Source organism: Passer montanus, unplaced genomic scaffold (assembly GCF_014805655.1).
Source record: "Passer montanus isolate IOZ18808 unplaced genomic scaffold, ASM1480565v1 scaffold10, whole genome shotgun sequence".
NCBI classification, from domain to species: Eukaryota; Metazoa; Chordata; class Aves; order Passeriformes; family Passeridae; genus Passer; species Passer montanus.
The window spans coordinates 38,057,105-38,072,802 of NW_024356505.1; the positions used below are offsets into that span (position 1 = coordinate 38,057,105).

The 15,698-nt window shown below is 41.6% G+C and overlaps 1 protein-coding gene across 7 annotated transcripts in view; it reads right to left on the reverse strand.

Annotated features, from left to right (window-relative positions):
- The window catches only part of GALNT11 (polypeptide N-acetylgalactosaminyltransferase 11), a 44,080-nt gene continuing 28,382 nt past the window's right edge, over positions 1 to 15,698 (reverse strand). For 5 of the 7 annotated variants that reach the window (XM_039704044.1, XM_039704054.1, XM_039704078.1 and 2 more), the window contains exons 7-12: positions 14,446 to 14,563; positions 12,700 to 12,852; positions 9,954 to 10,172; positions 6,798 to 6,902; positions 2,767 to 2,904; positions 1 to 789 (exon numbers count right to left, since the gene is read on the reverse strand). In XM_039704044.1, the coding sequence (XP_039559978.1) occupies positions 658 to 789; positions 2,767 to 2,904; positions 6,798 to 6,902; positions 9,954 to 10,172; positions 12,700 to 12,852; positions 14,446 to 14,563 (865 nt within the window). In that variant the 3' untranslated portion in view covers positions 1 to 657. Of the gene's footprint in view, positions 790 to 2,766; positions 2,905 to 5,238; positions 6,262 to 6,797; positions 6,903 to 9,953; positions 10,173 to 12,699; positions 12,853 to 14,445; positions 14,564 to 15,698 lie in introns of those variants that run through there. The other 2 variants (XM_039704086.1, XM_039704095.1) reach the window with 2 other exon arrangements.

The following is a 15,698-nucleotide window of genomic DNA, read 5'->3' on the forward strand; positions in this document are numbered from 1 at the left end:
TTAATAAAAAATTGATACTTTATTTTAAATGCAGCTACTGTCATGAGTCATCAAAATAGACTTTGCAATAGTTACTTTGTTTTAAATATGAGGTGATGAATGACAGCAAAGAACTTAAACTACATGAAATGTCCTAAAATTAAAACTAAATTTAAATATTTCAAATGACAATTATCAGAAGATAAAAGGGAATAAAAATATTTTCCAGAAAAAGTAAAATAATTTTGGCCAATAATCCCATACTAGAAATGTAAATTATTGAGATACTGCACATGAAATAGTCAAGGAGGTCTCCATTCTGTCATTGTCATTTAGAAGATCCACAAAGCTGAAATCTCACCATTTAAATTACATTGCTCTAATGATTTCTCTTACTTAAAACCAGTCCAATAATCCAGGACCATCCAAGGAACTGATGATGAATTTGACTCCTTGGGGCAGTGGGGCTGCTGCTCTCAGTGTGTGACCAGGGACCAGTGACCTCCTGGACCCTCCCACGCTCAGCTCCTCGGGGCAGGGCATTCCAGCAGGTCCTTCCATGCTTGTGCCAGGTGTAGCAGCCAAGGGCTCTGCACAAACCCCTCCAGAATGACTTCAGATCGTGGCCGAAGGGGCACCAGGCTCAGCTGGACTCTCCTCAGCCACCTCCTCGCTGCCTCAGCTCTCAAAGTGCCACTGCTGAGGAAGGGACCCGTCGCAGATGGCCACGGTCACGTAGCCCTTGTGGCTCAGTGGATCCACCACCTTCAGGCACTGCCCCACAGAGACCTGGTACAGGCGGTTGTTCTTCTAGGGCAGACAAAGACAGATGGGATTTATTTACTAAAATCTCTGTTCTCCATTGTCAGACTGGAGCTGGAAGTGATGCCCGAGGGGAGGGGGTGCTCCTTCTGACGAATGAGCCTTTCAGCAGCCTCCCTGACACAGCAGACCCACAGCAGCAGAGCACAGCACACCCCATAACCACATCCAGACTTTGAAACAAAGGCTCTCGCGTCCTCACAGGCCCCCAGCTGGGATTTTGTTTATACCACAGTCTTTTAATGAGGTGGAGGGCTGATCAAACCCATTCCCCAGCACTCAGCAAAGAGAGAGCCCACAAGGTTGTAGTGGGCACAGACAGGTCATAGAATCCTAGAATGGTTTGGGTTGGGAGGGACCTTAAAGATCATTTAGGTCAAACCCTCCTGCCATGGGCAGGGACACCTTCCACTAGACCAGGCTGTTCCAATCCCATACAACTTTGCCATGAACATTTCTAGGGATGGGGCATCCACAGCTTCTCTGAGTAACCTGTACCAGCATCACAGCATTCTCACAGCAAAGAATTTCTTCCTAATATTGAACATGAACTTGCCCTCTGTCAGTTTAAAGACATTCCCCCTCATCCTATGACTCCATGCTCTAGGAAGAAGTCCCTCTCCAGCTCTCCTGAAGCCTCCTTGGGCACTGCAAGGATGCTTTAAGGTCTCCCTGGAGCTCTCTCTTCTCTAGGCTGAACAGAGGTACCTGTTTGCATCTGACCATGCATGAGCAGTGCCACTGCCCTCAGCACCCACACGCTGGGGAGCTGCCTCACATTGTGACAGGCCTTGTGCTTGGTGGGTGCCAAGCCCCAGCCAAGAGTGACAAGGAAACAGATCTGATCCTTTAGAGGACTCTGCCATCTCCTCCACTAACAGCCTGTTGCAGCTGTCTGTTAGGGGCTCTCTGCACAGCCCCAGCAGCTCCCATGGGCAGCCACCCCCTGCTCTGTGCACAGGGGGAGCAGATACAGGAGCACAGCCGTGCCAGGCTCTGCTCTGCTTTTGGCCACAACCAGATGTGCAGTGAAGCAGGAGGACATGGTAAGAAAACAAAACACTGTTTTGTTTGATTCCCCCCAATCCAAGCCTTGTACCACAGCTGGCAGTGCACAGTTAGTATTTCCCTGTATCAATGACTCAGTGGAGTTCCCCTTGTTCCAAAAGGCTTGATACCTAAAGGGCCCCAGCCAGCTCTCACATTCCTTATGGGAAAGGTGCCCCACACCTTCCATTTGCCTTTTCATGCCCCTCTGAGCCTTCTTCAGGCCTAATTCAGCCTTTCTGGGACTCCCCTTGTGAAGCTGCCAAGCAGCAGCATGGTAGGAACCTGAGACAGGCTGTGCAGAGCTGTGTTGGAAGCTCACTGGCAGTGCTGGTAGGGCTCTCCCTCCCTTGGTTCAACCATGTTGGTGCTACAGACCCTCTGCTAGGCTGAGGGCATGTGAGGGGCAGCCTCTGAGTGAACACCCAGGAAACAAATTCCATGTGTGAGCAGCACTGGCTTAGATTTGTAGATTGGCCACTCCAGGCTTTAACAATTAAACTAATGAGATCAATAACAGGGCAGAAGCAACTCCTCTGCCCTGTGCTTCTTGAAGCACTAAGCAGGAATGACCACGTGGACTCCTCCTGCCTCTCAAGCCTGCAAACACAACACAACAAAGCTCTGGGGTGGATTTTGTTCTCTCTGGCATATCCCAGATGAGCCACAGTGCTGTGAGTGGCAGAAGAAAGGTTTCTGCAGCTCCACTGAGCCTTTCTTTGTTGCAAAGGGCCTGCATGTCCCAGAGCACAGCGAAAGTCGGGCTGCTTGAACCATGGGCTGAGCCTGGTGCACTGCAACTGCCTTGGCACATCTGAGCTTTGGTCACAATTAAACTCAACCCTGATGTCCTGTTAGTGCTCCTGTCCCTGACTGAGACACTGATTACATGTGCCATATGGCAGCCTCTCCACTTACCCCAAATGTCCACTGCTGAGAGCCACCAGAGCCGTGGCACTTCATGAGACGAGGGGGATCGGACGAGCGAGTTTCCGAAACATCCAAGCACAGCAGATTATTTAAAATCAGCTCGTGATCCTCGTTGTAAATCCAGACCTGAAACAGAACACAGAAAGACATTTATTGCAATGTTTCAGGGCAGTTTCCTTGAATCTTTGTTCACCTACAGAGGAGATGCTTCAACATCTGGATGTGGTGAGAATGGAATGCAGCCCCTTCCCCAGGGCCCACCTGCATGAAGCAGGAATGCACTGGTTCATATTTGCAACTTCAACTGCAAATGTGTTCCTGAATTTACATGCCAGAAGAGTTTCTCTGTGATCACACTGAAAAAAATCAACTGTCAGTTCCAACAAGCAACACGGACACACTGAAGCTGCCTCTGTTTGTCCTCTCCCACACGCTGCTTGAACAGAGCAGGTATTTTTGTTCTTGGCACAGAAACGTGTCAGGCACCTTCAGTTGCTGCCATTCATGCCCAAACCCTGCTGGCTCCCAGCAAGGCACATCTGGCACAGCTGGACATTCAGGGAAGCAGGAACAGCAGCCTGGTTCAACTGCGGGAGCTGTTGGTTCTCCCTCCCTTGGCCAAGATCACATCTGTGGAAGACCTGGAGCTCTCATAACCAACAGGAGAGTCTGAGTCAGGCACTTCAATTTTGCTTTGTCTCTTTTTTTGGCCTCTGAAACTAAGAGCAGCCTTCTGGGGGGTGCTGGGATTTGGGGCACAGCATGACTGGAAAGCACACAGTTCATTATCACAGTGACTGTTATAACACAAGGAAGGCCTCCTTGGAAGTAGTGCAGGGATCACATTAAAATTTGCCCCAACCTCAGGCATTTTGTGCCTTCTAAAATTGTCTTTTCTGTTTAAAGCCTGCCATGGAAAAGAAAGCATGGCAAGATTAAAGAGGGAGGAGAGAATGGAGAAATGGCAGGACTTGCCAGAGAGAACTGCTATTGAAAGAAGAATGATGGAGCCAAGTCCAAACAAGAGATGAGCTGGTAAGAATGGAGAGAGAAGACTGCAGTGACACAGGGAACAGATCTTCAATAAAAAACTGAATAATGGCAAAGAACACAAGGCAGGGCTTAAATCCAGTGTGATAATTCTCCAGAAAGGCTTACACAAGACAGCCAAAATTAATTTCAAACTAATTATGTATTTAGTGTAGAAGACAAAGGAAAGAGGAAAAATAGGCCCAAATTTGGTCCTGAATCCAGATTAGAGTATCACTATGAATTTGCAGATTACTAACAGATTCAAGCACCAGGAAAGCAAAGCCACCCCATAAGGTTTCTTTGCTACACAATTGCAAGCCTTAGCATACTCCAAAAATTATTAACTAATCTTCTGCTGAAGACTGAAAGGATAATGTTCAGCTCCTGTTGCCAAAGGCTGTCAGGAGCAACAGCCCCATACAAGAAAGAAACTCCTGGCAGGCAGCACAGTATCTAAAGTCTGTAGGCAGACAGGATTTATGTCTCATTTCTGAGAGCTCTCTTCTTTTATCCTCCCATGTATTTTCAAAAAAAAAAGCACCAAAAAAAACCCCAAACACAACCATTAAAAAATCTAATCTAATAAAGAAAGAGGCAACAGAGATGAAGGATATTTTCAACCTGCATTCACTTCCTAACTAGCAGAGTTAGGAGAGCATCACTGTGAAGACTTTGGTTTCTAAAACTGGGAATGTGTCCAGTCCCCAGAAGTATCCCAGAGTGTTTCTGCTACAGTTAATGGAGCATCCTAGTTTTCATTATAACTTATAGACATAATTTTTAATATATTTTCTAGATAGAAAATAAAAAGGGAAGTAGTTTTTGTTTCTATAGCAAAAATATGAACTGTGTCAGTCATGTCAAGCCTGAGAAAGCAGGACAGTGTGGTGGGCCTGACTAATTTTCAACTCTACTTAATGATGACCATCTCAGTCAACTACAATGAAAAGGATTGCCCATAATGCTGATACAACTGAAAGCTACAGAATACCTGTTATTTCTTTTAAATCTAGTTAAATGAGAATTTGAAATTGCTTAGCAGCCATGAAGGCTAGAGAAAACAAAGCAAGCATAAACCAAAGGCAAAACAGAATTGCTTTTAAGGCCAGTCCCATGACTTTAGACAGGCATTCATCAGACCAAACACAGGCTTTTTTCCTAGGATAAAGGCACAAAACAGATAATTCTAGAGCAAAACCAGCTGAAAATGCCAACAAGCTGAGTGGAACTACAGTTAAAAGCTTCCAATAGTCAGGGTGTTTCTTGCTATTTTTATAAGAAGCTGCTAAATAAAAGTCATCTTTCTCTACATTGTTCTCACATATCTATAGCAAGATTGTTCAAGAGGTTATGACAGCAAGTTGGCTGAATGCACTCTTGGGATTTATTAGGAGAACAAAATAAGTCTAATAGCAGAAAAACAGTGTTGGTTGACATACTTGGTTGGAGAACAAAATCATTGTGAAAGAAGAGAGCACAGCCAGGTTTTTTATGAGAAAAAATTGCTACATTTACCACTAGTAAACCAGATTCATGAGAAAAGAAGCCAAAGATCAACAGTCAGAGCACAGATTTTGTCTTTCTCAGCACCAAAGGGATAGCTGAGATTTGTTCTCCTGGATTAAAAAAAGTCAGAAAAAAGTTTTGATGTGGAAAATCAACAGAGATTTTCCTTCAGGCATGTGGCACTTCATTATGAGAAATATTGCAGCAAGAAGAAGGGAAGCATAACTGTGTAGACACCATGCCCAGGCTTTCTCACCCAAAGACAGAATGGCTCAGAACTGCAGCTTTGGCACTGCAAATGTCCAATCACTTGGTGATGGTTGGTGCCCATCAGTCACTATTACACTCACACAGCCTTTTTTATTTATAAGACTTGCTGACTGTCTTACAGCCAATGGAACAGATCAAATAGGAACGACTCCATTTTCATGCCAGCTTTAATTAATCCCCCCTTAACACAGGAACTGGCAGTTTAGTCACAGTGATGATTTCTCAGTGCTCCAGAGGTGAAGTACAAGGATGTACTTGTACTTGCTCCTGTCTGACAACCAGACCTGGAGGCCACGTGTCAAGAGCCAGCCACACTTATCCAGAGAACTGCAAACACCCCTCTGTCTTCCCTCTGTCACACTCAGCTGGAAAGGCCACACCAGGAGGCAGAAAGTCCCATTAGGTGACAAAGCACACAGCATTTTGTTGGGACTATCACAAATCCACTGCTGCAGTTTCCATAGCCTGAGAACTGTTGCCCGTGCCATGCTCCATTTATTCTGTGCCTTTGATTACTTTTCTCTTTAGCTCCAAACTAGCTTTCAGAATTGGGTCCCACGGGCTCCTAAATCATAAAGTTCTCAGAGTAGTTCTTAGCTATGTAAGCCTTTATGGCATTAGCTGAAGATCTCTCTATCCTGGAGACTTTTTATCCAAGTCCTGAATTTCTGTCACCTGAAAGAAGTGAAACAGCAAAGGCTTCATGTAGTGATCCAAAAATTCTCATTAAGTTTTCACATCTATCTCTAACTAATCCCCAGATCAGCAATTCACCTGTAGCCAAAGAATCTTCTGAATTCCTTTTATTTAACAACAATTCATTCATTTATCCCAAACTGCAGCCACTCCAGCAGCAGAGGACTGGGTGTGCAGTACACAAACACCAGCAGGGCAGGAAAGGGCTGCTTTAAATTCCAGTATGAGGAACCAACAGAAAGAGCTGCTACAAATCCTGAAGTGCCAATGAGTGGATTATGAACCCATCAGGAGCCAATTTAGGGCAGCTTCAGCCAAATAGAGAGATTCATGCCATAAAGACAGGAGATCATAATAGCCAACACTCAGCATTAGGAGGAGCTCCACAGTGTCCTGTGGTTTGAATGACCCTGTCTGCTGATGAGATGTCACACCAGGGCACTTTGCCAGCAGGAGAACATATTGGTCATTTTAAAGACATGAATTATTATTCAGTATCATTGGGAATCTCATACCTGGTTCTGATCGTTGTAGTCACATTCCCGAACCACCACCAGGCCTCCTTTCTGACTTGGGTGGCCCTGGGCTACCAGGCATTTGTTGGTTTGGAGGTGATACAGCTACAAAAGGAAAAGAGTTTGATAGTCAATGTGCTGAAAAAAACTCAGCCAACACTTCCAGTTATTAAAATAATCTTCCCTTTTAAAATACCATTCTGTTTTTCAGATAATTTGGAGAAAAAACTGCATGAAACAGTTCCAGTTTGCTTTCTAATTACATCAAGATTTCTCTCTCTGGTACACGTGCAGTACACACATCCTGGCTCTACTCTGTCAAGGTTCTTTGCCCACTTCACTCTCCATGGAAGTCTAAGGCCCTACAAATTCTACTCAGGAATATTGACTGTATTAAATTATTTAAACTGCATTTTACTACAGTTTAGCTTAAACATAAGTCTCCTCCTGCAGCTTCTCTTCATGGATCAGAACCACCTCCCTGAGAAATAAAAACAGCTGCAGAGATTTCTGTTGTTAGCAAACTGATTTTCATAAGCATTTATGTAACTGAAAAGCCACTGTTATCAGCTATGGTGTTATACTGATGGATCAGGGAGGAAGAGAACATTCTACAAGCATCTAAATGCTATTTTTGCTCTAATGCCCCAAGTAGTCTGACTTAGGGGAATGGTGCATCAGAGGACTGAGTTCAGGTCAGAAGCCTGTCCTGTGATGCAGAATTGCAAGCACCCACCATCAAAGCAAACAAGGAGGCTCTCAGCAAGCTGGCAATCTATCCTGATTTGAACAATGATGCCCACCCTAAGAGACATCCAAAACATTTTCTGCTGTACAAAGTTTAGGTTGTTCTATTTCAAGAATTAAAAAAATCATTAAGATCTTGATGAATCCTCACAGAGCTACTCGGGGAGAGAAAACACCTCTGATTCTGGCTTTAAATTACACACATGCTCTGAAGTAACTGCTGGCCAGCAGATGACTTCTTTCCAGCTTGATTATTTTTCTTCCCCTGATGTGGTGGGGATCAGGCTCTGCAGGCAGCCAACATTGCCTGCACACTATGAGCTGAGAGATGGCAGGGCCTCAGATCTGACACCCACATTAAAAATACTTCTTTCCAATCTGGAGCTGGATGTAGAGGGGAAAAAAGAATTTACTGTCCTGAACTCCAGGCCAGGCTGATTAACTAGCCAGCTGAACTTTATTATGAAGACATCCATAGCTGTCTTGGCATTGCTGTTGACTCTACAAATTTTTAGAAACCAAAATACACTTCCAGTAATAAAAAGGAACAAACTGCTTGATCACATGATAGCAACAATTAGCACAAATAATATTTTTCACTAAACACCATTTCTGGAAATAGCTGTCCCAAGGCACAACAACAATTGCCTTGAGTGCACCGTGCTTCTCCTGCTCCCCACACACATCTAGAACAAATTACACAAAACATTCTAAGCAACATTTCCTCACACCCCAGATCTAGCACAGATCCCATTTTCATCATTCCTCACTCAACAGAAGGTTTTTAAACCATAGACTACATGAGTTTTGTATGATTTTTGTCCTTTTTGTTTTATTTGCCACGATGGCCAGCATTGGATAACCCTGGTAACAGCTGCAACCATTTGTGATCATTACATTTCTTCCCAGCTGTCAAACCACCACTTATCTGTGGCCCAATTAGTTTTTGAGAATAAACTGAGATTTGGAGTGATTCCTCCCAAATCCTAAAGAGTCTGGCACACAGTGGTGACATTGGCTGATCACTCTGTTCCTTGCAGGCATCTGGAAATAGTTTATACAGCCATCAGAGCCAAAGCTGACTCTCTCATACAATGCTGGGTATAATTCTTGAACCCCAGAGAACCAAGCCAAGGAATTGCATTTTTCTGCTTCTTTTCCCCATTTCTTAAGGGGTGCACAAAGTTTTTCTCAAAATTAAGCCATGGTAAGTAACTGCTGTGAAGAGTTAACCTTAAGTGTTATGCTGAGATATTCAGATTCCTCAAGGGGTTCTCTCCAAAATCAACAATATCTGTTAAATTTCTGTCTGAATGAAAGCAAAAAGCCATTAATTTTTAAAAAGAAGAAAAGGTCTGACTAGGGGAGTAACAGCATCCAACAACTAGGGGAATCAGCCCATCAGTTTTATTCAGGGAAACCACATAACAAACTTCACAGCTTGGCTGGGATGTTGCTATAAAAATACTGCACAAATTGAGGATTCCCAGACAGCTGCTTCCAAGAAAAAAAATCCAATGGTGTCAAGAGGTCCTGCATGAACACAGGTCCTCCTGACTCACTCCTTGCAGAACCAGCAGCTACTGCAGCCTGGGGCGACATCACTACTAAATGCTTCCAACTATTGAGTTAAAAGGGAACCTGCTAACCATAACCTGTGTGCACATGAAGCAGTTCATTCCAGAGTCTTTTCTTCCACAGAGAAGACATTGAGATAGTTGCCTTGGGTTTGAAACTATCCATTATTTTTGGGAAGCACAAAAAAGCACACTTTAAGTAAATCTGACTCTGGAAAGAGCAGATGCAACTGTCTGGTGACTCTGCCTGCATACAAACCCATAAGCAAATGTGTCAGAGCTAAGGCATGAATTCAATCATTATCTCCTTCATTAATACACATAAAAATTTCTCTCTTCACTTCTACTTTGAAGCAAAAAAGAGGAGAAAAACTCATTTTTTGTTCATTAGCTAACAGCCAAGACTAGAAAAGCCATTATCAGCCTCAGATGCAAATGTTCACCTTTGCAGAAAATTACCCAGTAAAAGCAATGTGTTTGGAAACTAATTACACTGTACTCTTATCATAAACCAACAGAGTGTGAATATTTGAGGCCAAATTTCTCTATCCAAATCCATCTTCAGAACCAACAGCCATGAAAACACATTCTAAAGACTGCAAAACTTCCTAAACCAGAACTTCAAGGTAAGAAACCTCATGGAACAGTATCTAGTCTAAGGATGATCTGAAATATAGATCAGATTGATTTGACAAAAATCCTGTTATTTTCAAGACAGCTTGTTGCAAAGCTTATGGAAACAGACTATTTTTGTTGTATTTGAGAAAATCTTTAAGAAAAAGTCTCATAATAATTAACACACCAGAATTCCATATATTTAAGTTTCTCTTACCCTTCCACGCTGGATTATTTTTGGTCGTTTCTGTGCTCTATTAATAAAAACTGGCTGTGGAGCTTTGGCATTGGGCCCAGATATTTGCATCTCAGGATAGATGTTATCTAAATACCACTTAAAGGACTTGCAGTTCAATCTCTTCCTCAGTTCTACACGGTCAGTGATATTTCCATAGCTCCTCATCCTCAGCTCAGGTCTCAAAGCAAAATACTGCTCCTGTGTTTAAGAGAAACAGGTTGGGGAAAAGGAGAAAAAAATTTCAGATTACTGACTTCCAAATTGTTCCTGTTTCCAGAACTCCCAAAATTTCATTTCATTTTGCTAGTGCTTTCAGTAGGTTTGAAACTGGCAGTAGGAAATTGCAATACTTGAATTGTTACAGGAAGTGAGATTTAATCTTGCCTAACTCTGAGCTAATCTTTCTAACTGAGGGTGTTTGTTGGCTTTTTTTAAAGATAATTCTTGGGTACAAATGTCCTGATCTTTTTTAGATGCCAACTTGAGGAAGAAAGAAATCAGTCCCTGACTTTATTCCATTGGCAATACAGGCATCCTAAAATCAGTAAGTAAAAAACAGATGCACATACCATCAGCAGCCTCATCTGACAAAAGTTTCTTGAAATTATTTTTGATTGCTCAATGGATTGTTTTCATTGTTGTGGGATTGCAGTGAGTTTTGTCTTACACAGTTTCCAGCCTTCCAACTTTACAAATGATTAGGCCAAAACCATTCCAGAATAGACCTATAAATGGGACTAATATCATGAAGTTCAGTGGGAACACACCTTATTCATGTGAATGATCAGAACTGTCACCTGGGCTTTCTGGGAAGCTCAGTTCTTTCCATTCATCTGCATCATCTCCAAGAAGGCTCCCACAATGTTTTTTTTTCACATCCTATTTTATGATAATACTCAGAATCTTACAGATTAGGTGAAGATAGATTAAGATTCCAACCCAATCTGTTTGACTCCAATGCAGAGACAACAATGGGGACAAACAGGAACTCATGAATGTATAATGTGGCACAAATACTATTGCTAAAAGTTAAAAAAAAAATCCCTTTTTAGCATTTAATTCCAGAAAGAGTTACAGAGCCCACAGAAAAGGCATTGTATTTGCAAATGAATTTGTTTACTAGGTACTATTTAGAATTCAGTTTTCAGGCCACTGAACTATGGTATTTTGCTGCATTCATCTCTAGGAGACATCTGGAATTCACCCACCATGATGTGGTTCTGACAGTTTTCAATTATTTCCTGCTATCTGATACTCAGAGAACAGACAGAATCACCTCTGGACAAGTTACACACCTCTCCTCACCAAGATCTTTGAGCATTTGGATGTGCTTGGTGTATCACTGCTGTTTTAACAGCAGAGGAAGGGGAAGTGTGTACTGGGTGTACATTGGACTGTTGGCCAGCTCTGAGGAAGTCTGGAGACAGACTGGACATCACAATCTGGCCTGCTTGAAAAAGCAGCTCTGCTATTCTAATTTTCTCTTTCCTGGTTTAAGTTCAAATGTTGGTATCCTACCTTGCATCTGTTATTTATTACCACTGTACACACGAACTTATACTTTTGCTTTGCAATTCTGCTGAATCATTTCCCTTATGCCATTTCATTTATTAAATACTGATATTTACTCATTTAAGTCTTATCTTGCTACAGTAAATTATACTGGCCCTAAATATCTGCATCATTCTTATTTAAAAAATATATTTCCAAGCTTGTCTTCCATACATTCTCTGGCAGCTATCAGAGAATCAGAGCAGAAACAGCTGGAAAAGTTCTGGACACAAATCTGTGATAAGAGACTGCTAGAATCAGCAGTTCAAGTGCTTGCTGGAAATTCAGCAGTTCAGCAGGAAATTATAACAAAGAAACAAGTCCAAGCTTCAGAGAAAGCCATCATTAACCACAAAACAACTGTGCCCAGACATTGGTAAAAGGGAAGGTGATAGATCAGATCTACCAAAGCATTACAGAGATGAAGAATGGAGATAAAAATTAATGCCCTCTAACAGATTCCTCAAATTGAAGATCGAGGTGAAGGACGGGAAAGGAAACATAAACCTCTAAAGAATATAAAATTAATTAAATATATCTTATATAGAAATTGTAGGGACTACAGGAACTGAATACACAGCAAATCCTATGGTCTCAGAGGGCAAAATGTCATTAAGTATCCCAGAGATGAGGGACTCAGAAGCACCTGATCTATGTTTAAAAGCATCAGTATCAAGATCTGAAGACAAGGAAGGAATACACTCACCCTTGAATCCAGAAGTTAATCCTGATTGCTCTTCCAGGGCAAGACAGACTAAGAAGCATATTGCTAATTAAAATAGAAAGCAAACAAGCAGCCAAAAAAAATCTCTATCTTACCAACATAGAAACTACCTGAAGGCACAGTACATGGCTGCCACATAATACTGATTTGGACACAAAGCAAAGCAGAGCTTACAGAAGCTCATCCATCATCTTTTACTTCACTAAAAAGGCATAAACTCAACCTCCTGCAGGCAGAAAAGTAACAAGGAGGAGACTTGAGCACTCAAAAGCCAAATGACAACTCTACAGAATTAGGAACTCCTATCAGAACTAATATTAGGAGTTCAGGCTACAGAAGGAAAACCTCATCAGAGACATAACAGCTTCCTCTACGACAGGGTTCTTTGACAAACAAACCAGTCAATAACCATTCAGTAAATTGATTTCATGACCTAGAGCTGCCTCTTACCTTGTATTCATCCATCCACACATGTGCCAGCCTCAGGGAGTTATGAGCCATGGTGTCCTGTCCCCCAGGGGAGCCATAGGGACGCCTCTTACGGAAAATGTGTCCCACCCTGGAGCAGGGGATGATGAGAAGTCTGCCACCACACATCCAGATCTGTCCATAAAAAAACAGAACATGTTCAGGTTGCTGTTCAGACTGCTCACTAACTTCTCCCCTTCTTCAAGGTATACCTTATACATTATACAGGATTAGGTGCCAGCAATGTTGGCCTTCATGTCATGTTTTCTGACAAATTAGATTTCTAGATCTCCATGCTACACAAGATAATTTTTTCTCATATGACCACACTTTCCACAAAACACATCATGGCTTTCAAGAGACAAACAGAAAATTTTGCTGTTTTGCTCTAACAACCTAGCAGAAAAGACTGGGATTTTTGGGCTAGGACTCATCCTGCAGATTAAGTTACCTAAATTTATTTATCTGCATGAAAATTGTCCACAATTCTGTGACAGATAACAAAGACCAGCCTTTGTCATCAAGGGAACTAAGTATGGAAACTTATTGGACAGAGCTGCTTGCTTCTGCTAAGATAGGGGAACTCAGAAACACTGTTCCCATTCAGATGCTACAGTTAGGAGTCTTTATCTCTGGCACCAGGGATCTACACTTTATTTACACTCTACTTCCATTTATTTTTTTTAATTGCTTTTTTAACTTCATCTTCCAGCAAATTACCAGCACTGGTCCTTTGGTGGATTAATATGTTCTCCAGGCCCATAACATCATCCCACATTAGCAGTTCATAATCAAGACACTTTTAAAACTCTTTCTAGAGAAGATAAAGATTGAACTTCTTTCCAACCCTCCCCCAGAGAGACAGGGACTTCCAGAAGCTCTAAATCCTCTGAATGTGTTCCAATATTTCAAAGCCCTTTTTACTGAAACTGTGTATTACAAGATAACAACAATAATCTCTCACACTCCACACACTTCTATTCAGATACCTAATAATTACATTTATACTGAAAATTGAAAGATTTTATTTATTCAGTACACACTCCTTTAAAGTCACTCAAATGTATGAAATTCCAGCTCTTATTTTTGAACACTAATGTTGAGTTTTCTGACAGATTCTCTAAAGTTTTGGTGGTTTTGTGTCTGGTTTTAGGTTTGTTTGGTTTTTTTTATGCTAACTTCACCTTTTAATCCCCTTTTAGTATCTGTCATGATAGCCTATCATTTTCAGGCAGACTCTTGTCAAACCTGCTGATGAATGCCCTTTACAAAAATAAAGAGATAAGCACAACATTAAGCACAGTAAGTTTTTTTCTTTCAGTGGAGTGACAGGGAAGATGAGAGAAAACACAGGAAGCCCAATGCAGCTCCATTTTCAGATCTTCTGATTATGATTTTCTCATTACTTTTCCAACCAAGACAACTCCTCTCCATGACTCTCAATTTAGTTCCAGAAAACTTTACAATTCCAGGTCCTCAAAAAGGAGGCTGAACTGTCCAAGGAAATATACTAAGATGTCATATACTTAAGTCTTAGCAATATTGCTGTGAGCCACACATCTCTAATGAACTTGTGAAATTCATTAGACAATGCTCATAAACTAATTTCAAAAACTTGCATAATTCTTCTTTCCCTATGCTTCTTTACAGCTATTATGAAAAGCTCCACCACCAACCCAAGAAAAAGCCACAGACACTCAACTACAGAGCTGCAAATTCTCTGCTTACCCGAAAAGATATTTCCAGGTTTTCTCCTCCCCAGATGTCCATGCCGCTGTCGTACTGCCCAAGCTCATTGAAGTACTCGCGGTCCATGGCAAACAGCCCTCCAGCCATGGTGGGTGACCTGAAAAGGTGCATGGAAGGAGGTTCATTTTCTTTCAGACAGAGGAAAAAAAACCACACAGTAATTTTTGCTGAATCTGTTGGTCCCAAATTCCACATTTATAAACTGAAATAACACAACTTAAATCCTTCAGTCACTTAGACATGAGTTCTAGTCTCAAAACATTTGCAAAAGCAGATCTGTAAGTGATATTTGTGATATTCCATGGTTCCAATATCTATAAATCTTATTTCTTTACCTGGTAAACTTGAGGAAAAGGGCTAGGACAGAGAAAGAGGAACAACAAATGCCAGAGGCAGCTTTGTTTCCTCAATAACTCAATTATCAGTTTACTGGCAAGTTATTTACACTTCATGTATTTATACAGATGGTCCCTCTGGCATTTTCCAGTTTTTCACCTTGCCTGCATGTTACTAGAATCTGTTCTATTCTTTAAAAATCTTCATAGACCCTCACTGTTCAGTCTCTAGATTGAATTCCTACTGTATCACAACACTGGAATATGTGGATGACCAACAAGGGTATAACAGAGTAAAAACACTACATAAAAACATGATATGATAGTTGGAACATCCCCATGGGCTGGAAAAAGGCTTTTTTCCATCCTTGCAAAAACCCCCGTGATGAAACCAAGCCTAGGCCAAGATTTCATTGCTCGTTCTCACATAAATTTTTACTACAGTTTCTGTCACCTTAAAAACTGGGTTGAAAGGTTGCTCTCAAGTTTCCCACTCTGACACCAAAATACTTCATTGTGGAAAGTCTCTAAAATTCAAGACTTTCTGTTGGATGGAAAGCCTTTTTCAAGGTTAAATAGCAATCTAGGCTCCTTATTGAAAGTAGTCAGAGACCCTTAGGTAGGAAAATCACTTTCATACTCAGAAAAGGTTATCTTTTGAGATTATTACACTTGTTTTAACTATAAAACTCTCTGTCTTTTTAGCATAGGACTTTTCATAAAACTGAGTTGAAGGAATGCAACAACAGTGTTGAACACAGCAACAGCTAACCTTCAGCCACTGACCAAATTAAATGTGAGAATAGCTCTTCACAGAATAAGGATTTCAACACTCAGTGCTGATTCCCCACTCAGATTTTTTCAGTCTGTGCTTTCTTTCCAGGTTCAGAAATTGCC